The following is a 26,855-nucleotide window of genomic DNA, read 5'->3' as shown; positions in this document are numbered from 1 at the left end:
ACACCGCCTGGTCGTTCCTAATGCCGACCGCGCTACCAGCCATTCATTATTCATCGGCGAGTTCGAGCCAGCAAACGCGTAACATACACACCCAATGACGTCTGGTCAAGGTTCGCCAGTCACGTATTGCAAATTAGCGGAATATGCGCTGGTACGGTGTAACAAAAAAAAACGATCGTGTCGAACGTGTGCGATCCGAGTTCATTAACGAGGGAATAACGATGTCGTCTTGTACTTACGAGATAATAAAAGAAAAGTTTCATGGCTCGAGCGCGAGCTTTTCCCGTTTTGCTCCTCTTCTTCCTTGACACGCACGTTATAAACTTTGATTCACCTTCGTTTCTGTGCTTTTTATATCTTTGCATATTTGCAGCTTAATATTTCTTCTTTCTTTTTTTTATTTAAATCCCTGGAAAAGCAACTTCCTGGTTAGAAACTTCAGCAAGATCCATAATTAATTATGCTAATTATATAATTATTTATTATATTTTCTTATTCTATATTAAAATAAGTAAATCATAATACAGATAGTAAGTTTGTTAGAATTAAAATTTAGAATTAATTAATAATAGAGAGACTGTTAATGTGCGATTGTTAATGCGAAAATTAATTGTTGTATTTTCACGTTCACTCTCATAAATAATGTTAATTCGCTCGTACAAAATTCTCAGGTGTTTTCTTTTCACCATACATACGCGAAAGTGCGATTCAAGCATAATAATTAAATAAGGCATAGGGATATAGGTATTATAAATGATACACGAGTGCTTCGATTTTGTCAAGCGTAATTATGACGTAAGCACTGTGACGTAAACACGAACTCGTAATCAAATGGGAAATAGGTGTCGTTCTTGACACCTGTCTGACTCGAATCCAAATAATTTAAATTTAATAATTATCTTTTAATTATTACATTAATAATTGAGAATTTAATTTTAATTTAGAAGATTAATTATTTTACTAAATATATTTCACATTTACTAATATGCATTTTGCATTATAATAATGTTTGTAAGGTATATACATACGTTTATCCTTTACGTGCTATAATATATATTTTTTATGCGTCCTTCGTATACTTTGAAATGTCACCGCAAACTGGATCCCTTCACAGGCAACTTTCATCACCGGAAGCTCGGGCTTCGACAAAGGTGAATTCCTGATTTGATCATAGATGGGAACCTGACCTGTTCCTTGAGCTGAATCAAACAATTTCAGCAATTTGATCTGCAAATATAAAAGGCGTCGGCTTGTAACGACCTTACTACAAACAGTTTACCCGCGACGAGAGAGCAATGTCGTGGATTTTTGTAAGTTGCTCTCTGTATTTCTTTATTTAAATATTATAAATTAAAATAACTTGTGTAAAATTTGTATAGAATATTTAATTTCTAAAATAATTTCGTTCCATTTTATTTTATTTATTTACTACTTCTCGAGGTGTCGGATATAATTGACGATTCATTTGAGATTAAACAATTTTTTCATGAATATCGCATATTTTAGCTGTTCCTGACATTAATATGCACTTACGCACTAGCATCGGTCCCGAAAGATGCGAAGCAGCAGAAACGAGGCATCATCGGTAATGACGGATGGATCGGTCTACCGGGTCCTTATGGATATGGACATGGACATCCGTGGACATCGGTCGATCATACTCCGTGGAAAGGACTCAAATTGCCCGAGGTTAATCTGCATGCAGGGTAAAAATAAAAATATGACACACTTTTAATAATACGAGAATAATAAGTAACGATCCGTGTAATTTTTAGATAAATATAGAGTAAAAGTCGATTTATAGTATAGTAAATTTATATATCTTTCGATGCATTAAGTCTCCCTCTTTTCGTAACATTCTAATTAAATATCATCTAATTACTAAAAAACATTCAGACCTTATAGAGAACTCGAAAATTAATATGTAATTTTTAAAGAATTAATTTTTAAAAATTTATATTAAAAATTATATGTGTAAGACGCTCTGTAATTCTTGTTTGTTTAACGTTTCCTAATTATACAATAATGACAATAGTGAATTTATTAACTTCGTTGCATTTACTAACATTTTGTTTCTTCGACAGGTTGCATTTGGCAGGCGGGCTTCCAATTTATGATCGAGGTGACATCGGTCTGACATCCGGAATTCTAAAAACCCTTCCAGTGTATATAACTAAGCACGTGGTGCTGGAGAAACCTGTGCCAGTTCCAGAACCTGTGATCATAGAAAAACCGTATCACGTACCGGTACCAATCGAGAGGATCATTCATAAACCGATCCCTGTTCCGGTACCGGTGCCTCAGGTAACGTAATTATTTTTTACTTTTACCTAATTATTTTTTTTTATACGCATGTGAAGTCATTCTATTAGCGATAGACCGAATAATCAGTCTTTCTAGACAAAAATTTCATAAAGAGATATCATATTTTTACTACAATTTTTACATATTCAATCTTTTTATATTTACATTGTATAAATTATATTAGTAATTGTATTTGAAGATTGACGAGTTAATATTCTAAGCCTATATTTAAATAAAAACTCTATCCAAAATTAAAAATCATTCGATTTCAATTACTTTTAATAACGACGCTTCGATGAAAGAAAAAAATCATCTGTATATTTTAAAAATATAATTGAATATTTCGCTTCTTACCAAACATAACCGCATCCAAAATCGCATATTTCAATCGATCAAAGTATTTTTTTCAACACACATAGGCAGTGCCGATCCCCGTGGAACGTCCGGTGCCGTTTCCGGTGAAAGAACCGATCGCGGTGCCAGTGCACCAGCCGTATCCGGTTCCGGTGAAACATCCGGTGCCAGTGCCGATTCCGGTGCCAGTTCCGGTTCCGATTCATCCGATCCCGCCATCGCTGCCGCTGCTCCCGGTCGGCGGTCTACCTGGCGCCATCTATGTGCGCGATTACGCACCCGGTCACCTCCATCCCGTTCATCTTCATCCGCCGTCGAGCGCCCTCCACTTGGATCACGGCAGCGTCGCCGCGCATCTTCCCCACGGCTTTGATCACGGGCTTGGTCACGTGTTGCCGCACGGTTACGGCCACGGTTACGAATACGATGCCCATGCTCATGTCCATGCCGACCATCTTGTCCACGGACACGATCAGAAAAAGAGGAAGACTGACAAGAACTGACGGGCAGGACGGAAAAAAAAATCCTCTTCGCCTGTTTATATAAAAAAAAATTTTGGCAGAAAAGAACGATGAAGAAATTAAATTCATATCCCGAGATTAAAGGATTTTTTACATTAGATTCTGTAGAATTATTTTTTTACATTTGGACAATTATAAAAAATTTAAACGTATGATTTTTTTTGGAATAACATTTGTTTATGATGTTCAGAGTTTTTAATTAATTATATATAAAATTATATAGTGTTGTGATGTTTGTAATCCCTATTTTCATTTTTTAAACGAATTTTAGAGAAATATCGAGATATATATATATATATATATATATATATACACACACACACACCATGCACATTATTTTTAAGTTTAAGTATATACATATCTTATTTGTTCGATAACGCAGAGTTGAGAATGCAAAAAAATACATAGTTTAAAGACCATATATTAAATTCACATAAATTCATAATATTTTATATATATTGCAAATTTATAATTTAAATTCGGTGTGTACACAAAAGCCTAGTGCTCTTATATTTCGAATAGCTCTGACAATACGAATCTTTAAAAGACACTTATTATGACAACTATAAAAAAAGAACCTTTTTTTTTTTTTTTTTTATTAAAGACCATAATATATAAAATTTCGTTTTAACTTGTAAAGTTAAAAATTCAAGAGATTTTATCTTGTAGTCTACGAATCATGAATGAACATTAAAAAGAATCGAACTAGAGAAATAGTATATGATATTTTTACTTCCTTTACTTTCGACTAACAATAAAACAAAAAAGCGTGCACACATATATAGATGCATTCGAGCCATTAACCGTCCAGGGAGTTTGAAGGGAGGAAGAGAAGCGAAAGAGAAGGCACATCGTGGTTTTTTTCCATTACATCAACTTACGACGTAAACGATTTGTCGCTTTTCGAGCCCTTTCTATTTTCCTAAACGAACGAAAGGCGATACAGCGATAAGTGACACACCAAGTGTGCGGCGAATTTTATCGGCCTTTCTCTCTCTCGTCTCGAGGAACAGCTGATCCAGCTTTGTCCAGAGGAGAAACGAAACTCTCCATGTTCTCTCCCGAAAAAAATCTGACACGGTAAACGAGTGACCAACGTTTTAATTAATTCAATTAAACCTTCTCTCCTGCAGTTTTATCGTACTACTGAGGACAATATAAACATAGCCATTGTTTTGGAAAAAAATCTGGATTCCGAGAAAAATCAATGTTGGGGGTTGCAACTTGATATCGCGTCGCGAAAAGTGACAGGACTCTCGTCGGCACGCGGCTAATTACAGCATCAGTGAGTATACATATTTCTCGATTGTTGTAAGATTATCCGCAAATGACATGAAAATTCATTTTTCCTAACGTTTCCTGTTCGATTGTTAATAGGATATGCCACGGCGTCAGGTTATGTTACAACGTCCGTCAGCGTAAACAGACATATATACTCTGTCACAATGACTGTATGATACAATATTGATGAGGCGACTCAAAGACTGACGAAATGTTGAAGCTGGACGAAATCGAATGTAAGAACATGTCCAAGAAAGCGAGGAAGAATCTGGAGGACAAGAAAAGTAAGGGTCACAAGAAGAACAAACATACTACTAACAGTGGACGCAAGCTGAGAAGCAGCATGGAGCAGCATGTTCCATGCAAGACAGAACCTGAGGAAGAAGAGACATTAGAACTGTTGTATCTCGCAAAGAATCCTATAGCATCCAATGTCTCTTGTAAATTGGAAGTGGAACCGTCTGTGTCCAACGAGAACGATTACATCCTGGTACCTCCGTTGGAGAGCCTGAAAGATGCTGGAGTTAGTATGGAGGAATTATTGGAACAAAGTGTGCATAAGATCTCTAAGAATCAAAAGAACGGCAGGTGGAAACATAGTTACAAGATGATATTCTTGCGAAAGTGCTTGGCCAATGGTAACGAGTCAACGGAGGATGAAATCAGTCAGAGCACGTCCTCTGAAAAGCACGAGCGTATTCCTAAGATCGAGGATTTCACGTACGAGAATTCCAGAAAGATCAAAAGGGACCAAAAGTGGACGAGGAAATTGAATCCTCTGTCCCTGCATTATACGGATAAAGATAGACCCTATTTAAAGTGCTCGGCATGCGGCGCGACCTTCTTCAGCCCGAATACGTATCAGAGGCATCTAATCTCCCACGTGCACGAAACGGCGGAGATTTACACGTGCAATTTTTGTAATTATACAAACACAGAACTCGGAATGTTATTTGCTCACTTGACTAAGCATCAAAACCAATGTGAATCCTGTAACGAGAATCTATTGCGCAAGGATAACTATGAAAAGCATCAGCGTTCAAGCAGTTCGTTGGAGTTCACGTTGAAGCGCGATCAACACGGGATGTTCGTCTGCGCGATTTGCGAATTGGTGTTCGATCTCTCGGCTCAATTGGAAAAACACTGGTTCAAACATACCTGCAAGAGACGAAAATCCTACCAGTGCAACGAGTGTAGCGGTATGTATGAGAATCTGGAGACCCTGAAGAACCATATATGCTTGAAGTGTCCGATTTGCGGCGAAGTCTACGAGAGTCTGCACAGATTGAAGACGCATACAAGGTGGACGAAGCATAATCTAAAGTGTCCGATCTGCTCCTACGAATTCGTTCTCTCTATGGATCACAAAAAACACATGGCTCTACACAGAAAGGTTTATCAGCCCATGAAGGATTATACACACTGTTTGCGCGCGGCCGATGGCAAGACTTTTCAATGCAATCTCTGCGACAAGATATTTTACGCCTTACCACCTCTATTTACGCATCTCACGGAGGAACATAATGTGGGGAATGTAAAAACGGAAGAGGCGATGGAAGATGAAACCTACGAACTGAAGGGAGATGCTATTAATATCGTTGTAGTTCCTGACTTTAAAGATGATTGTGACTACTTTGAAAACTGTGACGACATTGATTCTTTGCAACAAGACACTGATCTCTACGATCCATCATAAAAGACGAGAGAATACCGATCCGCTTGAGCTTAAGTTATAAAAATAAAGGCGACACATTTCTCCTGAAAAGAATTGTTGGAGCTTTTGCTGACGACCAACTTCTCAAGAATTCTCATAATACTGATACTCAAATCGGACTACCAAATGAAAAACTGATACAACTGTAAGTGCCGTTTACAAATTATAGAAATGTAAACTTATGTATAAAACGCTATTTTTAAAGATGTATCATTTGCTTTAGAGTTTTGATATCAATTTATACAAAACGTTAATTTTACACAGATCGTATATCATTCTCTTTTTCGTTAAGTAAAATATATTGATGAGAGGATAATTAGACACATATATTTTAGCAATCTCAAAGTAGACGTTAACGAAATAGCCATGAAACGATCGGAATAACACATATTTTCTGACGAATCTAACAATTTAGTCTGCATTATACTCTGCATTGATGCACATTAAAGTTTGGTGTTTGAAAGTAAAAAAGTGTAGCGTATCCATCAATGAAATACTCTATGATACTTGTGATCAATGAAATACTTGATACATATTTAGAACAAAATATGTGTAGCATTTTATTGATCGAAGTTATGTATTTGCACTTACACAATTCTGCATATAACACAGTCTATAATGTGTATCAGTACGAAAGTTTAAATTTGTTACACATTATTGTTGAAAAAAATTTAGGAACACAGCTTCAATGAATAATTATTGCTATTAGCGACCGTAATTTTGGTTTATTTTACGAATTTTTGAATAAAAAGTTATAATTTGGCTCTTACTTTTCTTCGGCCAATAATTCATTAGGTGATTAAATATATTTTAGAGAGTTTGATTACATTTTCGTTGTATCAAAAGTTTCTCGATTAAAAGGATGTTTACTTAAAAAATGATTATAATCTAGTGATAAAGATTTTATGTAATTTATTAATGTTGAATATATATATTTTATGTATATATATATTATGCATATATACATATATATAATTTTATATTTTTATATATAAAATTTGTAGAGTTTTATATAATATATGTGTTGTATATTTTATTTTATTTATAAAAATTTGATTCTTATTAAATAAATCTTTTATTTTCTGTGTTCCTAAATTTTCTGATGGTAGTCTCTTTATAGATTCTAAACGCAGAATAAATTTTAAATTTATAATATAAATACACATTCCGCTATCACATGTGACGCTCTTTTTGTATCAAGATTACTCGCTCGAAAAATTTACATCACAGATGTAGTCAATTTTCTTATAGTCCGTAAATATATATATTGATCACATTAGGAAAGGGGGAGTTAAATCTCATCATATATATTATATATATATGTCAAATGATGTATATGTTTATGTAACACTTTTTTTGAAGATTATATCTATGTGTTGGAATATATTTAAAAAAGCGATATTCCGCGAGCTATCAGTCCTGCTGTAGCCTGATTATAGCGCCTCGCTACAATTAGTATCGTTAATTTTAATTAATTTTAATTCACGAAATCTGGTATTTCCTAGAGATCTATTTACTATTTTCGCGATGATATTTATGCAGTAACATGAGAACACCGGGCTAAACACGATGGCATTTTTATAACAATACATGATAAATACTCGAAAACACCTCGCAGGGTCGTATTTACGCGGGTCGTTCAAATTCACTCGTGCGTCAGGAAATATTTTGCAGCATACGTAAATCTAATGTGTGTAGGCCTAGAGTAATCATAGTTTACATCAAGAATTTTTAGCTGTTATGTACTCGTTTTGAAAAATAAATGTTCATTAACAAGATTCTCTTCTGTATAGATATCACTTTTTTTATATATTATATCAAAGCGCAGCGCAAGAGTAAAATATCAATTCTTGTAATCATAGATCAGTATCGCTTGATTAGCCTTTGATTCATGTTACAATTTAAGAGAGAGCAAATGTGTGAAGGAAAAAAAGGCAAGTGCTTGAAAGTTTCCATCCCACGAAAACAAGAATTAAGATATTTTTACTGAGCACGCAATTATTGTACAATTATATTGTATATCACTTACGTAGACGTACACATAATCGTCGAGCGTTCATACAGAGTTCTCAGTATTTTACAATATCTCTCTCCCTATGATTAAAACGCGCATACACGTCGAGCAGTTTTATGTATTTAATAGGCAATATATATATATATATATATATATATATATATATAACGCTTTTTTTATTACATATAATTCGTCCGCTTTTATATTTTACTTTTATACTCGAAAAATCGTCGTTCAGAAATATTGTAAAAATAAAATTGATTTCTTCCGAAATGCTCTTACCTCGTAACTATATATAACTAAGTATATATTCCCTAGCTGAAACGTAACAGATTATCATTTCAAGCCTTTATCCACTGCTCCACGTAATCTAGCGCGCCCAAAAGTATCCTTTTTTCCGTGACCCTTAATTGAACAGTCATTTTTTTTATCTGCGGCAATGTGGTCTCGAGTAATTCTAGATCCTCCTGCAAAAAGAAAAAGACATCTGTATTGATAACGGCGCGCGGTCGATAGCAGCCAGAAGGCAGAGAAACGGCGGATGCAACACCGGATTTCACTTTCACCTTTAATGTCGTCGGATAGTTAGCGATTAAAAGTTGCAGCCTGGTCAGCAAAAATTTTCTGACATTCTCCTCAACGACGGTCTCCAACGCACAATCCATGTGCTTCAGGTCGAAGACCTTGTCCGAGCGTAACCAGTGCGCGAGCTCGGCTTTTCGCATACTGAACACTCGCAGGAAGGCCAATAACGTATCGGAGATGGGTTCCATACCCGGGTTTAGTAAAAATTCCCCTACCGATGGCAAACTCAGTTTGCTCAACAGCTCTATTCGCTCCTTCTGAAGGGAATCCGCTTTACTAATGCCAAGACGAAGTTTAAAACCATCCTGTAAAAGTTATAATATATATTTAATATATTATAATAAAATTATAATATATAATAATAATATATAATCATTATATAATAATATAATATTATAATAAATTATAATATAATTTGTATATTTGTAGAAATTGCATCGCGTGATTTGCTCTTAATCAATCATTTTTCCCTTGACGTTAATAAAAATATTAGATATCTCTCAATCATTCATATATATAGTTTTTAAAAATTTTTCCAATATTAAATTTCTTAGTATTAAATCTTATAATTAAATCTCTCTCTCTCTAATGTTTTTTTTTTATTTCGAATATGCATACTTGTTTGTTATTCATATAGACGAAGCCCGAATGCACGAAAAAATCGGAATTTGTCCTCGGGCCATAACTTATGAACACTTGTTCCCCTTTCTTGAAGTCCCTCAACGCGTAGCACTCGCAGCGATCCGTCGTCGCGTTGAAATCTGTCGTAATCTACGGCAATGACAGAGAAAACAGCATTAAATCGTCCCACGCGAGTTCATTATCCGTGTTACTTACCCTGCCGTTCTCGTGATTGCACATATCCCACATCGGGATTAAAGCGTGAATCATGCGCGACCCGTCCGGGCTTGGAATTAAGTTCTGTCGTGTCATCACAGTTGAAACTGCCCAACTGAAAAAAAAAAATTAAATCAACATTTCGATATCAATAGAGATCCGGTTAGAACGCCGACTTAATTAATAACAGATAACGCTAATATAGAATCGGCAATGTTAGTTTCGTTTTAAATTAAATCAAGTACATTTAGTGTATATTGAATAGCTTTAATATTCCAAATTTTTATTTAATTAATTTTATATTTAATTAAATATTTAATTAATCTTTTTAATTTAATCTCATTAATTTTTATTAATTTTTTAAATAATCCAAGTTTATTGGAGAAGCCGATAGTCTATTTTCGATCTGAATATAGAATAAAAATTAGTAAAAATTGAATAAGATTAAATTAAAAAGATTAAATATTTAATTAATCTTTTTAATTTAATCTCATTAATTTTTATTTATTTTTTTTTTATAATCCAACTGGATTATTAAAACTGACTTCGAGGTGAAATCCGGTTATCGGCTATCAAAAAGGCCGTTACGGCGTAATGCATGTGCATTCGCATCAATCTCCGGAGCGTGAAGCGTCGACTTTCGCCTTCGGGGAAGATTGAGGAAGAACATTGTCACCCCGTCGAGCGGCTACTTTTCGGATGCGCGAGAACTTGACCCAGATCCGGAAATGAATGTACGAGAAGAAGCGTATAATCGTACCGGTCCGAGACACAGCGTACTTTCTCTCTTTCTGTCCGGAGAAACGCGCTTCTCACCATCACCATCACCACGTTCCCCAACGTCACCCACGTGAGAGATCGCGTGTTACTCTCGTTCTCCGAGATTTCATCGCTTGTATTTTATATATATATATATATATATATATATATATATATAAACCGTATGTAAACTTTTGACACTAATGTGCCGATTGCGTGATCCGAAGCTCTTCTTCCTCATAGAACAAATTCAATCCATAGTAAACCGTGTCAGGCTAATAATGCTTGATTATTCATTCGCTGCAGCCTACTCTCATACACGACTTTTCAAATTCATTTCAGATGATCTAGAAATCTTGAGGCAGAATTGTGTGCTTCTTTCGAAAAAAATGGAAACATCAGAACTGCATTTGTTATATTTTCTATGAAAAACTTATACAATTTCGATGAATTAGTGATTTTAAAACAAGTTCTTCAGTTTAATTTAGAATTTATGTATCAAACAGATTTTGTCTCGAATTCTGCAAATTATAGATTGTTTAAAGGTCAACGAATTCGATTTACGAAAAAGTCAATGACCCTGTGCGAAATATTTAGATCCGATTGCGAGATAAATCCTAGATAAGAACAGGTTCGTCGATTGTGGTTTCTCTATGCAAACTGACACGTTACTTGATGGAATCGCTACAAGCCATCGCGCTGCACGCAAAAAGCCTAAACGAATAATCAGTAAATAGAACAATCGTGTCGTAATGATGATAAAAGTGAAATTTCAGTGAAAAAAAACGCTTGTCGTAATAATCGTAAAAAATCAGACATTCTCGTTGTTTTAAACGCATTTGCTTAAGGATAGAAAGAAAAAAAAATTATAATTGGTCGATAGTTGCATTAAATTATTTCTGTAAACATTTGCAGTTTATAATCTGATACAACTTTTAAAAATCGCGTGTGAAGTGTATTTTGTACGCGATAGAAAGTCGCATGCTAACTGAAACTAGTAAATCATATGTATGTTCGCACATACGATATATTTTCGATATTATTATTAATATAATAAATCGCGCGGCGTGAAGATTTTTTTTCATATTTAATATTTATATGTATTATTGCTGATCGAAATTAAAATTATATTTCTTATACTATTTCTACAAATTTCTACACAGAGAGAATTTTCTCTTAGAATTTACTCTGAAAATCATATGGTAATCATGGGACAATATGGTATGGAAAGAATTTTATGAGAGTTTGCATACTAATCATCTTTGATTAATATTTATCACAATAAAAATAATAATATCTATTACAATAAAATATAAAATATGTTTGATTAATTTTACTATGCAGTTTAGTAAATAAATGTTTTATATTTTATTGTGACAGATATTATTATTTTTATTGTGATAAATATTAATCAGAGAAATTCTCATAAAATTCTTTCCATATTGTCCACGATTACCATAATTTTCAGGGTAAAGTCTAAGAGAAAATTCTCTCAGTGTACGATCTGCCGAAAGTTAGATTTGTGACAATTGTATGAAAGTCCGTGAAAGTATGCGTTTCGAGACTTGATCGACTCACGAACAAAGATATAAAGACGAGGTATGTACATATACGTATATCGCGAAGAGAGTAGCGTTCACCGGTGTTTTCGCTCGAGAAAAGCACCGTTTCCTCCTCTGCATTTGCATGTGTGCGTTTATCTCTACCATGTGCACCGCATGCTGCGAAAGCGATCTTTCGCAGTCTGCGTTCGGCGATAATGATTGACGATGATGCGCTAATAACGCTAGTACCTCGCAATATATTTCTAATATTCGTTTCCTTTTCTTACCGAATCCCAAAATGCAATCGGGACTTTTTTTAATTTAAAACTTGTTTGGAATATGTATAACGACGCATGTTTCTATATAACAATGTAATATGAAAATTTTTCGTAACACTGTGCTATTTATTTATAAAGATGATGTATATTTTGTATTGTTAATATGAATTGTTTGCCAGTAGGTTGCGATACTTCGAAGCAAGTAGGACAGACCAGATGATTAGTATGCAAACTTGTATACATACATAACATATGTACAATACAAAAGATTAGTTGAAGATTGCTCAAGTTTTCATAATGAGAATTTTTTAACGAGCACATAAATATATATACACATTTCTCATAATACACAACAAAGTCTCTCTCTCTCTCTCTCTCTCTCTAATGGCATATAACAATAGTTAACCGGGACAGGAATGTTACACGTTAGAAATCTTAGTGTTAATGCAACGTTTTGCGGTTATCATTAATCATCGTGAGTTTAATATATATATACAATATCCGTAATGACATTTGTATAAATTAGCGATAAATTCATCAAAAATAAATTAATCAAAAAATATAAATTAGATTTTTACAAAAATTACATATCGCAGCTGAAGCACATTATATGTATAAAAAATATTATATAATATTATATGTATATGTAATATTATATATAGTAAGTAATATAGCGTGTAAATAATAGTGTGTATATATATAATGCTATATATATGAAAGATAAATATTTTCTATACATCTCTTTCATAAATATGTTTCTAAATAAGCGACATGATATTTTAACGCAAAGATATGACAATACTGTGAGAAAATTCCGCAATGCGAAAATAGGTGTAAATTTAAATTGCTATTGCAAAAGAGAAAAAAAAGAAAGAGAAATTATCTCGTATATCATTATATTTCTCATCATCGACACGTTAGATTGGAAAGTATCGTCGGTCAAGGAGCTCCGACACGCTAATATCATCCTTGCGGGTTAGGAGAATACAAGGTTTCATTAGATACACTGTAAGGCGATCGCTATTATTTTCAGCATGAAACGTATCCGAGGTCGGTTCGATCCCTTCGCTTAAGCGCAACTCGCTCGCTTATCCTGTAGAAAGTGTGCATAGAGAAGATCTCATGATCTGCGATTCATCGCGCGACCTTCCCACGAGTACGCTCAAATATGTATCCATTCCCCGTGTGTGCTGGCAGTAAAGCTCATTTCAAATAATCTACATATGCAATCAAAACTTATCCCCAACTCATCTTGAATCTATAATTGAAATAAAGATGTTGCAAAGCCCACCATATCAAACATAACTTTTCTTTATTTATTTGTTATAGCAATATACATTTTATATCATCACGCGAAGAAAAGACTTCAAATGTATATTAAATTATGTATAAAATTTTCCCAATTCATCTTGAATCTATAATTAAAATAAATAAAGATGTTGCCCAGCCCATCCTACATAATGCTTTTACTTTTTCTATTTATTTATTTATTATAGAGCAATATATATTTTATATCATGGAAAAAAGACTTTAAATATATTAAATTATATGTAAAATTGTCTTAAATTTTGTCTTGCATATTATGGGACATCTAAGATAAGTTTAAGACACAACTGCGGTCAGCAGCTTTCGATGTCCATCTGCATCTCGGCAAAAGACCGCATCGTCATTATCATTCTTGTCATCGTCATTTTGCCGCTGTTCATAGCGACGAGTTCGCGACAGTCGTTTTCATCAACCTCATTCTATGTATTCAATGCATAATCAATACTCGATACAAATTTTTCGCAAGCTCTTTGGAGGAACAAGAGATTTCGTTGCAAATCGCGATCAACTTGAAACTTTCTTACGTTTCCAGGAGCCTCTGTATTTTTACTATTATACCGAAACTTGTAAAAATAAGTAAATTTTTCATTATTTTAATAATTTATTATTTCAACGTAAAATATAAAGGTATGAAAAAATATAGTAAATTAAATGAAAATGTTAAATTTAAAATAAAGAAATGTAATAATTAACACACATTAGTTTAAATTTTAAATACTGAGCTTTTGTTTATACTATAAGGATACTGTTTTCAAGATATGCTGTCATGGATAATGTCATAATTTCCAGAAAATTGTTACAAATTACGTTCAGTTTCTTTGAATAAATGTCTCACTTTAAAAAGAGAGGAGAAAGGAAGAGAAATCTCACGAGGCTACTACAAACGTTAGCTACGTAAATTACGCGTAAAAGGATAGTTTACATAGACCCGTCGTCCTATTGTTATAAATGTTCGACACAGTTTTCTACTTTATGCTCATTTACCGTAATTTATGACGTATATAATATAATGATATAAAAATACACGTTGCAGCGCACGTAATACTTTGCCCTTATAATATTTAATATTAATGCGTTAATATTTATATTAAAAAAAACAATGTTGAAAAATAATAAGCATTTTATATGCTGTCGCACGAAAATCAATATCTACAATTCATATAGTTTATTAGTTTTCCTAAAAGCCTGTACAAGCGTTAAGAGTCATTAAAATCCCAAGCGCGCGAGTTCTTCATCGCAATTAAGGTTTCACAAGTGATAGATATACACAAACGACATTTACGTTAAAAGGATTTTCGCTTCGAGTACCTAATGACTTCCTTTTGCTCCGACACTCGACGCGACCTTACACTACCGCGGATTTTGTGAGCAACCAATCATAATTATTATGCAAACAACTAAGACCTCTTAGTACATAAACTAACAACCTATAGATTCTTAATGATCGCGCGTAAATATTCATGTATAATTATGTTTTAATATGTCATATTTTTTCTTCTCTCATTATATATCAATAAATAAATGGCTCTATAAAGAGCAACGGTAAAACTTCCGATTGCTTATATAATATTCTATTTTAATATGACTCAATATATTTTGTTTACGTCTAAAATATTCTACTTTATATTCTCCAGAAACGCGTGCTACTTTCTCCAGCATCACCTTTTTTGCTTCCACGAGATGCTGAAGACGCGACCACTATCGTGCCGAAGCGAAGGAGGAACCTTCCACCTTCCACCATCGCGTTTCTCAATTTGGATAATGCCAGGTGCACGGTGGATTCCTCGTGGATCGAACGTGATCGGATCGGTCTATACGGTTTATGCAGAGTTACCAGATTCATCTCAAGACGCGACTCGGTTCCGGAGAACATCTTCTCGAGAGCGGGCGAGCGATAGTAGTAGTAGAAGCCGCGTATAGTAGAAGACTCTACTCCTCTCGCGAGTTTCACCGACTTACTTAGGAGCGCGCTCGGAGAAAAGCAACGTCAGTTCGCAGAGGCGATTTGCCGAGAACGCGAGCGCGAGTGCGAAAGTTTTGTATACGCGAATGGTGATATAGAAACTATTCCCCGCTTTTGCAAGAAATTTCGAAAATGTAAAACGCATCCGCCGATCGCGACGTTATCCGCGCGATGATCGAGAAGCTTTCATGATTTTTTAATAAAAAAAAAAGCGACGAGAGGAGACGAAACAATACATATTGTCAGATCTCACAGTCTTTCTTTCGTTAAAGCCAAATATTGCTCTGGCAATTAAGAACGATAAGGATTAAAAATACTTGATATACAAGTTGAAATGAGCTAGGACTAATTAATAATTATCTCAGTGTGCTATAATTGCGAATGTTCCATCGCAATTGATTTGGTGTTTCTGTGTATTTCTATGTAAATTTTATATTAATTCAATGGACCTCGGGGATTTAAGTGCACATTCGCCTGCATGATTCTTGAGGAGATCCTAGGTTTGTGCAACAGAAAGAACGTGATCTTCGTTATTCTATGCGCCGCGGTCATTTACGTGCATCTCATCATCGGCAAGAACGACGAGACAAAGTGCGTCGGCGGTAGAGGATCGCGGTGTCGCGACGACGAGGAGGCATCAAGGATCCTGATCGCGCTGCAACTATGCGGAAAGCGATTTCCGTGCTCGCGCTAATCGCATTCGCGTGTGACATCTCGCGCGACGTTCCGGTCCACGGCGACCCCGTCGGGAATCCGGAAGTTGCGGGAAGAAGCGACGACTATGAGTACCAGGTAACCGCGAAAAACATCCTTTTCGCACCCCGAAAGAAATTACTTCGATATTACCGCGGTAACATCTCGATAAAAGTGAGAAATACTTATAAATCTTCTATCTATTCTCGCGAATCGAAAAGAAAAAAATTATCCACGAATATACAAAGGCTGATTTAACAAAAAATGCGAAAAGATTGAATTTATTATAACATTTTATACATGTAATATTTTTAAATATTTATTATATATATCTCTTTTTAAGTCTGAATGATTTACATTTATATTTATCAGAAAATAATATTAAATTAAATTATTTGGAAGATTTTACAGATTTCATAGATAATTTTAGCAAGTTCCTAAAGTAGTATCTCATGATTTAAGGAGAGAAAATTAATGACTATATTGTCGAAAGCCGAAAGTTGTTCCTCCGACACTTTTAACCGGTCGTGCTTTTTTTATCGCGAAAACTGGTATGGTACTGGTTGCGAAATTTCATGACATTTCTGTGGCAAGAACACTCGTCATATGGTGTCGCAGTATGATTCTAAATCGGGCAGAAAATATATGCACGCACGTCAGTCCCTGACCTCTCGATTACGAAATGATTGTGTGACGTTCGCGGGTGACAGGTCCAAGTTCCGTCGTAATTATATTCATTAAGCGTCATTAAACTCAAGTGATTCAAGTTAAGGGCAGGATATTAAGAATATTCTTTAATTCCGTCTTTTCGCGTTTCAAGAGTGACCAAAATTTGACGGGACACGTTCTTTATGTCGGCACATTGGTGTTTCTTTTATAAATACAATTAATCATAAATGACAAAATTAATATTAAGATACTTTATAAATATTATTCGCTGTTTTACTTTTCGCAAACTTTTCGATCAAATAAAACGTAGATTATAATTTTCAAAACACTTTGTATATCTTCGTCCGATCCTAATCAAAACAAACTAATAAATTTAAAGCCAATTTAATGAGAACGTAAATACGTGCCAGGTTTCATCATGTCTGTGTGACTTTTAACATAAAAATTTTAGCAAGCTAAATTAAAGTAAGATCCACTGAAATCGAATAAAATTACTTTTCGATCCCTTGTAACAACCGGAAATTACCGATACTGCAATAATTGAAAACAATCGTATTCTATTCTACGTCTACGGTTTATAATTCAGAGAGAAAGTGCAAATTCTGCGTATCTGCTTATTCCCAAGATTGCCATTATATTCCGCGGCGTATCGAAATCGATTCTGAGATTGCTCTATCGGAACGCTTTTCCTCCGGATTCTTTTCGCCGATACACGAAGCCGCGAAATCGACGCACCGCCACGAGAAAACTGACGCGTAAACCACGAGAGAAAGAGAAAGCTGGCACTGCACGGAAGGTTCGAGACTTTACGAGTGTTTTGTCGTGTATCTCCACGTGTATATCTTTCCTATCAGAATCCGAGAAGCGAGAACGCGAAGAGCAAAATCTAGCGCCTAATCCGGCGAACGCATTCTTCAGAAAAAGAGAGGCGGAAAATGCACGTGTAGCAAAAAGCATCGGTTTTCATGCTAAGACTCTTTCAACATATCTGGAGAAAATATACAACTACTTTTAAATCGAATTATCTATATGTCAGAGAAAATAAAACATTGAATTCGTATATATACAAGACACGTGTGCTCGGTGATATTAGGTATCAAGAATGATAAATCTAAAAGCAAACGCGTAGTTAAGACTTTTGACAGACCTGGAGAAAATATACAACCGCATATAAATTGGATAATCCATATGTCAGAGAAAATATAAAAAATTAAATTCGTATACAAGACACGTGTGCTCTGTGATATTAGTATCAAGAATGATGAATCTAAAAGCAAACGCGTAGCTAAGACTTTTGACAGACCTAGAGAAAATATACAACCGCATATAAATTGGATAATCCATATGTCAGAGAAAATATAAAAAATTAAATTCGTATACAAGACACGTGTGCTCTGTGATATTAGTATCAAGAATGATGAATCTAAAAGCAAACGCGTAGCTAAGACTTTTGACAGACCTGGAGAAAATATACAACCGCATATAAATTGGATAATCCATATATGTCAGAGAAAAGAAAAAATTGAATTCGTATACAAGACACGTGTGCTCTGTGATATTAGATCAAGAATGATGAATATGAAAGCAAACTTCGTAGCTTCTTTGATAATCGGCGAACGAACAAAGTGTCTCATTTCCGTTGTTCGCGAGAGAATAATTGTGAATAATTTCCCATGTGATTCGCGAATATGTGAAATTGGACCGTGGAAAATGAGAACGCGCGCGCGTATTCGATCCTTTTCACAGCGAGAAAGCGAAGTGAAAATCATCCGCGAAAGCACGGAACTTTGTATTAATGAAGTTACGAAATGCTTTAATATAACGATAACGAACCAATTGAATTAATGCTCCCTTACGAAACGCCACAATGGCTCGCTTATACTCGATCAGTCATTTGCGCCTAATGCACCGATACTTTAACAACGTAACGAAACAATCTCGGTAATGACACTACGGAGCAAAATAATTTTTTCTTATTTTTTGCGTACACCGAGAAAATTTTCTCTTAGAATTTACCCTGAAAATCATGGTAATCGTGAGACAATATGGTATGGAAAGAATTTTATGAGAATATCTCTGATTAATATTTATCACAATAAAAATATAATATCTACACGTTAAAATATAAAACATGTTTGATTATTTTACTATGCAGTTTAGTAAAATTAATCAAACATGTTTTATATTTTATTGTGATATTATAGACATTATTATTTTTATTGTGATAAATATTAATCAGAGATATTCTCATAAAATTCTTTCCATACCATATTGTCCCACGATTACCATGATTTTTAGTAAATTCTAAGAGAAAATTCTCTCTGTGTATAATAAATATTTTTCTCGTCATAAACAAATTAATGATTTAATCTATTTTGTATGTAATTGACTTGCGTAGAAAATTCGTTTCGTAGAAAACGAGAACGGAAAAACGTCTTCGCGCGAAGAATCGCACTCGGCGCCTTATTTCGCGCGTTCTCACGCGCGTCGCGTCCGGCTTGCGAAAGTAAAAGCGAGAAATCGCCGAATCTCCCTTCAACGTGCCGCTTGAAGAAGATCCTGACGAATAATCGAGAGATACGTGCGCAAGATTCGGTGCTCGCGACGCGTGCTTCCTCAGCAAGCTGTCAACTCACAAATCATTTTGACATTTTCGACAAAAATTACAAATATAAGGAACGCTTCCATTGTAAATATCTTCTCAATCTAATACATCGTAAAAGTTTACTCTTTCTTTTCTAATTTGATAAATAAATTCGTTTTAACCGAATTTTAATGTAAATATTACGACTTTGTTGAAAAATATAATACACTGACAATGAGAGAATTTTCTCTTAGACTTTACCCTGAAAATTATGGTAATCGTGGACAATATGGAAAGAATTTTATGAAAATTTCTCTGATTAATATTTATCACAATAAAAATAATAATATATATCACAATAAAATATAAAACATTTATATATTAAACTGCATAGTAAAATTAATCAAACATATTTTATATTTTATTGTAATAGATATTATTTTTATTGTGATAAATATTAATCAAAGAAACTCTCATAAAATTCTTTCCATACCATATTGTTCCACGATCACCATGATTTTCAGGATAAATCCTAAGAGACAATTCTCTCTGTGTATATATATTTTTGCGAGATATTGATATTCGCAATTGATGCAAATATACTGTGACACTATTTATTATACAAAGCGCGTTGCAAACATCTCTATACTTTCTATCGTTACGGTCGTTAGCCTTTACTGTTATTCGCAACCGCATGCCTCGTTTAACAACAATTTCCCGCGTGACTTGTAACGAATTGCAATTTGCGGAAGTTTATTTAACTTTATGCTCGCAAATTATTTCAAATGGCAAACGCAGCGATTTCGATTTGATGTCATAAAAATTCTCCAGAATAACGGATTAATTTCTCCAGACGTTATAATAAAACATATCAGGAAACTCGTTTCGATATAAAAAAAATAATTGCCACAAAATATATTATTTGACAAAAATAATTATTATAATAAAAATAAAGTTAATCATTATATAATATTCCTATGTGAATATGATATTTTTCTATATCATTAAAACATTTTTCTTACACGTGTATAGGCATTATCATTATTGCATATTTGCAAAACTTATTATTATACGAAATGTTGATCTAGATTACATTCGCATTCATATATCGCTTATCAATAACAAATTTAATTTAATTTAATTTAATTTAATAGCTAAGCGCTAATCTAAATTTAACTTAGATTATTTAGATTTAGATGATTAGCGAATTTTAAATCAAATAAATTAAATAATAAATTTTAATCATTAGAGGGGAATTCCTAATTCTTTCAGAAGAAACCTAGTGGGCGGTTCGACGACGCGGAAGCGCGAAGATCCGTGAAGGATCGCGAGCGAAGTCCAAGCGAACCTATAGGTAGATGGAGAAACAACGGCGAGGCTCTCGAGCCGAAGTGGCGAGATGGCGATTACATACCCCTGCTGCCGTTCTCTCACTACCGGTCCTACACGAGGGACGAGGAGGTCGACGACGCCGAGGACTTCCCCGAGACGAGTCGCCGACCGTTCAAGTATCGTTACTCGCTCGATCAACCCAATCCTCGAGAAAGTCCGAACCGACGAGACGTTCCATCTTCGGACGACTACGACGGAACGACGTACTCAAGTACTCGCGAAGATTATCCGCGCGAGAAACAACATCCGAAAAATCCACGCGACAGCTCGACGCTCGATGAGGAAATGCTCGAAAGCGCGGCGAGCAACGACGGGAAACGCGGACGCAACATCGTCGACGACTCGATTAACGACAGGGAGATGACCTCGAGGTATCGCGAGGCCTTCCAGACTCGACCCGACGAGTACGAGCACGAATTCAATGACGAGGAGTACATGAGGCCTCGCCCGAGGAAGAGGAGACCGCCGCAGAATTACGAGTTCGCTCTGGCGAACGAAGCAGCTTCTAACGAGGAGAACGAAGAATCGAGGGATTCCCCTTCGTTGTCGTCGCCAAATGAGAATCTCCCGGGAATGACACGATCGTCCGACAACGAGCGAGAAAACGCGCTCGAGCTGAAATCGCTCCTGAAGATGCAGCAAGAGGAGGGCTCGAGTCTGTCCGAGATTCTGCAACGCAGGAATCTGAGTCTGAGCGACCTCCTGAAGGGCAAGGCCGACGTGATCAACGCTCTGAAGTCCAGGATCACCGACGAGACCGATGAATACATCGAGGAGATGTCAAGAGCAATGTCCGATTCCTTAATGAAGCTCGCCGCAACAGTAACACCACCCTGGAGATCCACGACGACTGAAAGCACTACTATAAAAATTGTGACAGCTTCAAATACTTCAGATAACTCCATATCCAGAATAATGATCCCGCAAGTTTCAGAAAACTATGACCAAATGTCTCAAAACGACACGAATCGCGTGGAAGAAGAATCCAAGGATGCCGAAAATATCGCGACCGGGGATTTGTCGTGGCGAAGAATGGCTTCGACGACTCCTCCGGTCGTCTCGACCGTGATCACCACGTCGACGATGTCGCCACCGATCGCGATGAACTCCATGGAATACTTTCTGAACGACGACGGGAACGCGGGCTCGACGAGCGATCGCGTGGTGAAATTCGAGAATCTCGACGAGGACGAGATCATGGAGTTCTCGGACTTTACGGACTTCAAGAAAGGAAAAAGTCCGGCGAAAGTGTTGAACGAGGGAATCGTTTCGCAGCCACCTCCTGATATCGAGTCTACCTTGAGCATCGAGCAAATTCTCAGCCCCACGGAGAGCGATAGTGTTATCACTGATGGCAATACTGAAAATAATAGCAATAAAACAATTATTCAAGACAATGATCAATCGATTCCTATTGGAGAGCCAGCGTCTGCGGAGGATTACAACACATTTATCGAAGCCGAGTATCAGAACGATGCTCCGATCCCTAGAGAAGACCATGAAAAGCAGAATAAAGTAAGGAGTAATCCAAGCGCTAGTCAAATTGACGCTGTTGCGAGTCCACTTGAGAGGAAACAAACCGCGAATCCAGTCGACGATATAAAGAAGCTGTACGAGAAGAATCACTCGACCGAGTATCATCAGGTGATTCGATCGCCGGTGGAAAAGACTCGCGATCACACGAGTTTGGAGAATCATCAAGGTACAGGTAGCAGACACTACGAGAAGGTTGTCTCCGAGATCGAGCCGGAAGCACGAGCGGAAATCTTCGAGTTATTCGCGTCCGGCTCAGCCGGCAAACGATTAGAGCGGCTTCTAAAGTCGAGGAACATGAGCGTGGAAGAGTTGATAGCACTGCGTCAAAGAGGCTCCAGCAAGGTGCACTTGACGGAAGTGTCGCGATTGAAGGTAACCAAACCGCAGAACAATCTTCAGACCTTGGAAACCACCAATACAAATAACGAAAAGCTCATCATACAGCTCTCACCAGCTAGCAATTCCAATGAAGGTAAGAAGATCTCCGAGAAGGAAGGCGCGAAGCGAGAGAAGACGGAAGAGTCGATGGCTCGGTTCAAGCAGGACATCATGAGCTATCTACACGATCCGTTCTTCGGCAAGGACGTGGAGAACATGTCGATGTCAAGATTGCTGGACCTCGCCGAGCGTGACAAGAACTCATTGAAGGGAACGTTTTCTGAAAATGACACCTTAGATGAACATAGCGAACTACAGAATTCTCGTCGAACGATGCATATCGTCGATCTACTGACGACGTTCGAGTCTCTTCCTTTCGCGAAGGACGTGCAGCGACAGTTCGGCGCGGCCGAAATCGATAATAACGGATTCGAATCGGAGGAACCTAAGCTTCCGGCAGACAACGATAACGCGAGCGTAGTGTTAATGGATGAAGAGACGAAGATCGTTGGAGCAGATAACTCCTCCGGCCAATTCCACGCCGGATACGTGGAAGAAGTCGTGAGGGAGGAACCGAACGTCATCGATATAAGAACGATTTACGGGGAAAGGACGAGCGACGGGGAAGAGAGAAAGACCCTGTCGCAGATGAAGCCAAGCATCATAGCTAGCGGCGCGATATTAGGCGTGACGATCGTCGTCTTCCTGGCGATCTTCATCGTGTGCCGGATTCGGCAGAAGCAGAAGTACACGTACAGGAACACGTTTTCCCGCGCGGTGTTCCAGAACCCGGTTATGGCGGCGAGAAAGCTGTCCAATTCCAGCAGCCTGAGCACCGTGATGGTAAACGTCGTCGCGACGTCGACGACCAAGAGGCCCGAGAGAACGGAAATGCAGGAGACCATGGAGGAGTTTGACGGTAAAAGCGACATGGACAATGATTCGTTGGACGGAAACGATAGCTGGGAGACGATACCCGATTACGCGAAATAATTCGTTGCCAAAGTGGCACAATCGATACGATTTTAGTCTATCAGTTTGATGCAGAAAAGATTTTTGTCGTTCATCAAATAAAATTATATACTGAGAGAATTTTCTCTTAGAATTTACCCTGAAAACCATGGTAATCGTGGGATAATATGATATGGAAAGAATTTTGTGAGAATTTCTCTGATTAATATTTATCACAAGAAAAATAATATCTATTACAATAAAATATAAAATGTTTGATTAATTTTAGTTTAATAAAATTAATCAAACATGTTTTATATTTTATTGTAATAGATATTATTATTTTTATTGTGATAAATGTTAATCAGAGAAATTCTCATAAAATTCTTTCCATATCATTTGGCCCACGATTACCATGATTGGGTAAATTCTAAGAGAAAATTCTCTCAGCCTTCTCTATACCTATTTTTAATTATTTTTTTATTTTATAAACAATTTTAATTTTTATAATATTTTTTATAATATTATCATATACAATATAATATTATCATCATTGAAATTCTCCCCAACAAAAATTAAAATTTCTGTTTAAAAAATTTTTCAATTTTTGCTTATTTAAAATAAGATTTAATAAAAATATGCCGAGACAAAAGTTTTTGCATCAATCTAATAGAAAACCAGCAGTATTTTCGCTTATCAAGAGTAAACTGTATCATAAAAGGCTGATTGCATGTCCTTAGCGAGCCCTTTAAGTATCATATTGATTAAAATAGCCGATATTTTATCGAGAAAGGATTAAAATAGTTGCGTAAATGTACATATACATATTTTTCTAAATTACATCAGTTACAGAAAAAATTGTAATTAAAATATGTAATTAAATTATCCCCTCTGAATAATATTTGTCATCTCGGTATTCCACCGCAAATAATCGAGTTAAATCTAAGATGACTTTATCATAAAAAATTGATAAATAAATTATACTTTACTAAGAGAGAATTTCCATATAATAATAAGATGTATTTATTTATAGGTTTATATATTGTAAGTTGTATTTTATATATAAAATTGTAAATTTATCCGTTTTATTTTATAATTACCTATCCTCATTTAAGATATTTGATAATGTAATTGTTTTAATTACTCACCAATATCTTTCGTAGGTGAAAACGTCCCTGAGTATCGCTGAGACGGCGTTATTGTTACTTTGAAACACTCTGTTAAAGTAGGAATACTGCCTTGCGATATTTCGACATTGCTTCAATGCAGCCTCTGCGCAAAGATAAAATAAATCTAATGTTGAAAACAATTCCGTCAACTATTCAATTAAAGATTACAAGATAAATCTATCTGAATATCATTATAGTATAAAATTGAAATATCATTATCTTTTATATATCCGCAAAGAATATAAATGATGCATTAATGAAAAAGTACAAATTTATCTTTGAAATAAAAGAGTGCGATGAAAAATTTTCAAAATACAATTTTTTTTCTATATATACCTAATGTGGGACTGCCTTTGAGCTCGATCATATCATTGGCTTTCATGTATAAAACTGTGTTGTAGCTGCTGGGAAACATATCCAGGTAAGGCTTCCACTTGGAGTTCTCCTTGTACCTCTCTACGAGAAGTGCAATTGCCAGTGCCACTTGCGGCATGTGCTGCACCAGTGGATCATTTTGCAGGATTGTCAGTTCCGGTGCTGCAGTATACGTACTGAAGATGAGAGCCCTCGGTATCTCCAGGATCAATTGGTTCTCAGCAAAGTCGATCTCCGCCTTTAATCCCAGATCGCATCCGGGAAATTCGACGATATTCACGCCGTCCACGCGCGCCCCATTCTCCGTCAGCCAATTCAAAAATTGTCCAATCCCCTGGGATCGCTGAGACGATTCCGTCTTCATCTCCTCCAGACGTTTAACCTTCAGCAGAACTTCTGATATATCCAAGTAGTTGTTCCATAATTGCGTCACGTACGCCGGATTGCTGCTTACTATAAACAGAAACAATTTTCTTAAAAAATAACCGAAGAATAGATTTCAATGGTCATATGCGTAAACAAAGAATATGAAATATATAATACCAATAAAATATACAAGAATGCCATATATTTATCTCCCAATCTCCTCGAGTATCTTAGCCAAGAGATTCGAAAGTCTGCGGGCGTTAATTTATCCCGTCAACACGATTAAAGTAAACTTTGTTCCTGACTCTGTTCCAAGCGTGGGAAGCTCCTGCCTTGGTGACGCGACATGATGCATCGCATATAGGACAGGGAAACCGAAAGGCGAAGATATACTCACGATGAAAGAGCTTCTCGCACAGGGTATTGAGCTCGTTCCTCCTCGCCGCGGATACGTGCTTCTGTTGCTGCTGCTGCGACGATGGGCCGTGTTGTTTACCTTTCGCGTGAGCCTTCTTCCTGCCCATTTTCGTCTACTACCTCACGGCGCGCTCGTCAGGGCTCGCCGTCCCCCTCAGATGCATCATAAATGCGTAACTGGCGGCGCCTCGACGCAAGAATAAACACCCTTTCGCCGGAACGAAAATAGCACGTACCGGGCCAGCCGTGCGACGCCGCGGATGTCGAGAGTCGAAATACGCGGGCGACATAACCTAAGAGGCGCGCGGGTTCCACCTCTTCCCACGCCGCACATTTATATTGATTTTCCAGTTGCAGTTTGCTGCGGCGAGGGGGGAGGGGGGGAGAGTCGCCTACTTCTATTCCCCTTTTTCCATCTCGAGCATTCCTCTTCGAATTATCGGCGGCGAATGACGGATGAAATATTTATCCCGGAATGGCATCTTCCGATATCTTCTTCCGCGAATCTAGTACTTTGCGCGGGAGAGATTAACAATTATGCAACAATAAGATTTTATCATAATTATAGAGATGCGATTCATTTCAGTCTCGTAATCTTCAGACGGTTCAGACGTAACGTTTTCCCGCGTTTTCTCGTTGCTTTTACATATATTCATTGTTTTAATGTTAATTTTTATTATAAATAAAAAAGCGAGACGATACTAGTCAAATTTCGTAAATTAATTTCTTTCCTCGTGTGTGTGATCTGTATCTTGTAAATTATTATATGCACTCGTCTATTACATATATACATAATATACATATTATATTTTATCAAATAAATGAAGGTATTTGTGAAATTATAT

The 26,855-nt window shown here is 36.3% G+C and overlaps 4 protein-coding genes and 1 long non-coding RNA gene across 6 annotated transcripts; 3 read left to right on the top strand and 2 right to left on the bottom strand.

Annotated features, from left to right (window-relative positions):
- Positions 1 to 163: 163 nt before the first annotated feature.
- LOC145937575 (uncharacterized) lies at positions 164 to 2,284 on the bottom strand. Its single transcript, XR_014425577.1, has 4 exons — positions 2,067 to 2,284; positions 1,534 to 1,695; positions 1,029 to 1,227; positions 164 to 409 (listed from the first exon to the last, which is right to left on the bottom strand). It is a non-coding gene; the product is annotated as an uncharacterized LOC145937575 (long non-coding RNA).
- LOC145937562 (uncharacterized) lies at positions 1,280 to 3,347 on the top strand. Its single transcript, XM_083040681.1, has 4 exons — positions 1,280 to 1,310; positions 1,507 to 1,706; positions 2,085 to 2,304; positions 2,724 to 3,347. The coding sequence occupies exons 1-4, from the start codon at positions 1,296 to 1,298 to the stop codon at positions 3,159 to 3,161; spliced, it is 873 nt and encodes a 290-aa protein (XP_082896807.1). The 5' UTR covers positions 1,280 to 1,295; the 3' UTR covers positions 3,162 to 3,347.
- Positions 3,348 to 3,904: 557 nt separating this feature from the next.
- On the top strand, positions 3,905 to 7,023 carry LOC145937548 (uncharacterized). The gene is made up of 2 exons (XM_083040648.1): positions 3,905 to 4,464; positions 4,557 to 7,023. Exon 2 carries the CDS (start codon positions 4,672 to 4,674, stop codon positions 6,154 to 6,156), a length of 1,485 nt encoding a protein of 494 aa, XP_082896774.1. The 5' UTR covers positions 3,905 to 4,464; positions 4,557 to 4,671; the 3' UTR covers positions 6,157 to 7,023.
- Positions 7,024 to 7,099: 76 nt separating this feature from the next.
- On the bottom strand, positions 7,100 to 26,738 carry Setd3 (SET domain containing 3). Its single transcript, XM_083040655.1, has 7 exons — positions 25,991 to 26,738; positions 25,189 to 25,680; positions 24,832 to 24,955; positions 9,611 to 9,725; positions 9,392 to 9,544; positions 8,755 to 9,078; positions 7,100 to 8,655 (listed from the first exon to the last, which is right to left on the bottom strand). Exons 1-7 carry the CDS (start codon positions 26,115 to 26,117, stop codon positions 8,530 to 8,532), a joined length of 1,461 nt encoding a protein of 486 aa, XP_082896781.1. The 5' UTR covers positions 26,118 to 26,738; the 3' UTR covers positions 7,100 to 8,529.
- Positions 15,257 to 23,918, top strand: LOC145937537 (uncharacterized). 2 transcript variants are annotated; one of them, XM_083040627.1, is made up of 2 exons: positions 15,257 to 16,272; positions 20,702 to 23,918. In XM_083040627.1, exons 1-2 carry the CDS (start codon positions 16,144 to 16,146, stop codon positions 23,723 to 23,725), a joined length of 3,153 nt encoding a protein of 1,050 aa, XP_082896753.1. In that variant the 5' UTR covers positions 15,257 to 16,143; the 3' UTR covers positions 23,726 to 23,918. The 2 variants fall into 2 exon arrangements, with proteins under 2 accessions (XP_082896753.1, XP_082896751.1); XM_083040625.1 differs by having other exon boundaries at positions 15,259 to 16,272; positions 20,699 to 23,918.
- Positions 26,739 to 26,855: the final 117 nt, after the last annotated feature.

This window comes from Prenolepis imparis, unplaced genomic scaffold, assembly GCF_030444845.1.
Source record: "Prenolepis imparis isolate NDT839.2.m4 unplaced genomic scaffold, iyPreImpa1.0 SCAF_6, whole genome shotgun sequence".
Classification (NCBI taxonomy): domain Eukaryota; kingdom Metazoa; phylum Arthropoda; class Insecta; order Hymenoptera; family Formicidae; genus Prenolepis; species Prenolepis imparis.
This window is presented reverse-complemented; position numbering and strand designations above follow the sequence as displayed.

Coding starts and splice junctions, on each gene's coding strand:
- LOC145937562 (XM_083040681.1), top strand. Junction 1,707..2,084: donor GAGGTTAATCTGCATGCAGG/GTAAAAATAAAA, acceptor TTTCTTCGACAG/GTTGCATTTGGCAGGCGGGC. Junction 2,305..2,723: donor TTCCGGTACCGGTGCCTCAG/GTAACGTAATTA, acceptor CAACACACATAG/GCAGTGCCGATCCCCGTGGA.
- LOC145937548 (XM_083040648.1), top strand. CDS start 4,672: ATGTTGAAGCTGGACGAAATCGAATGTAAGAACATGTCCAAGAAAGCG.
- LOC145937537 (XM_083040625.1), top strand. CDS start 16,144: ATGCGGAAAGCGATTTCCGTGCTCGCGCTAATCGCATTCGCGTGTGAC. Junction 16,273..20,698: donor GCGACGACTATGAGTACCAG/GTAACCGCGAAA, acceptor TAATTCTTTCAG/AAGAAACCTAGTGGGCGGTT.
- Setd3 (XM_083040655.1), bottom strand. CDS start 26,117: ATGGGCAGGAAGAAGGCTCACGCGAAAGGTAAACAACACGGCCCATCG. Junction 9,726..24,831: donor TTCACCTACGAAAGATATTG/GTGAGTAATTAA, acceptor TTTTTTTTTCAG/TTGGGCAGTTTCAACTGTGA. Junction 8,656..8,754: donor ACTATCCGACGACATTAAAG/GTGAAAGTGAAA, acceptor TTCTTTTTGCAG/GAGGATCTAGAATTACTCGA.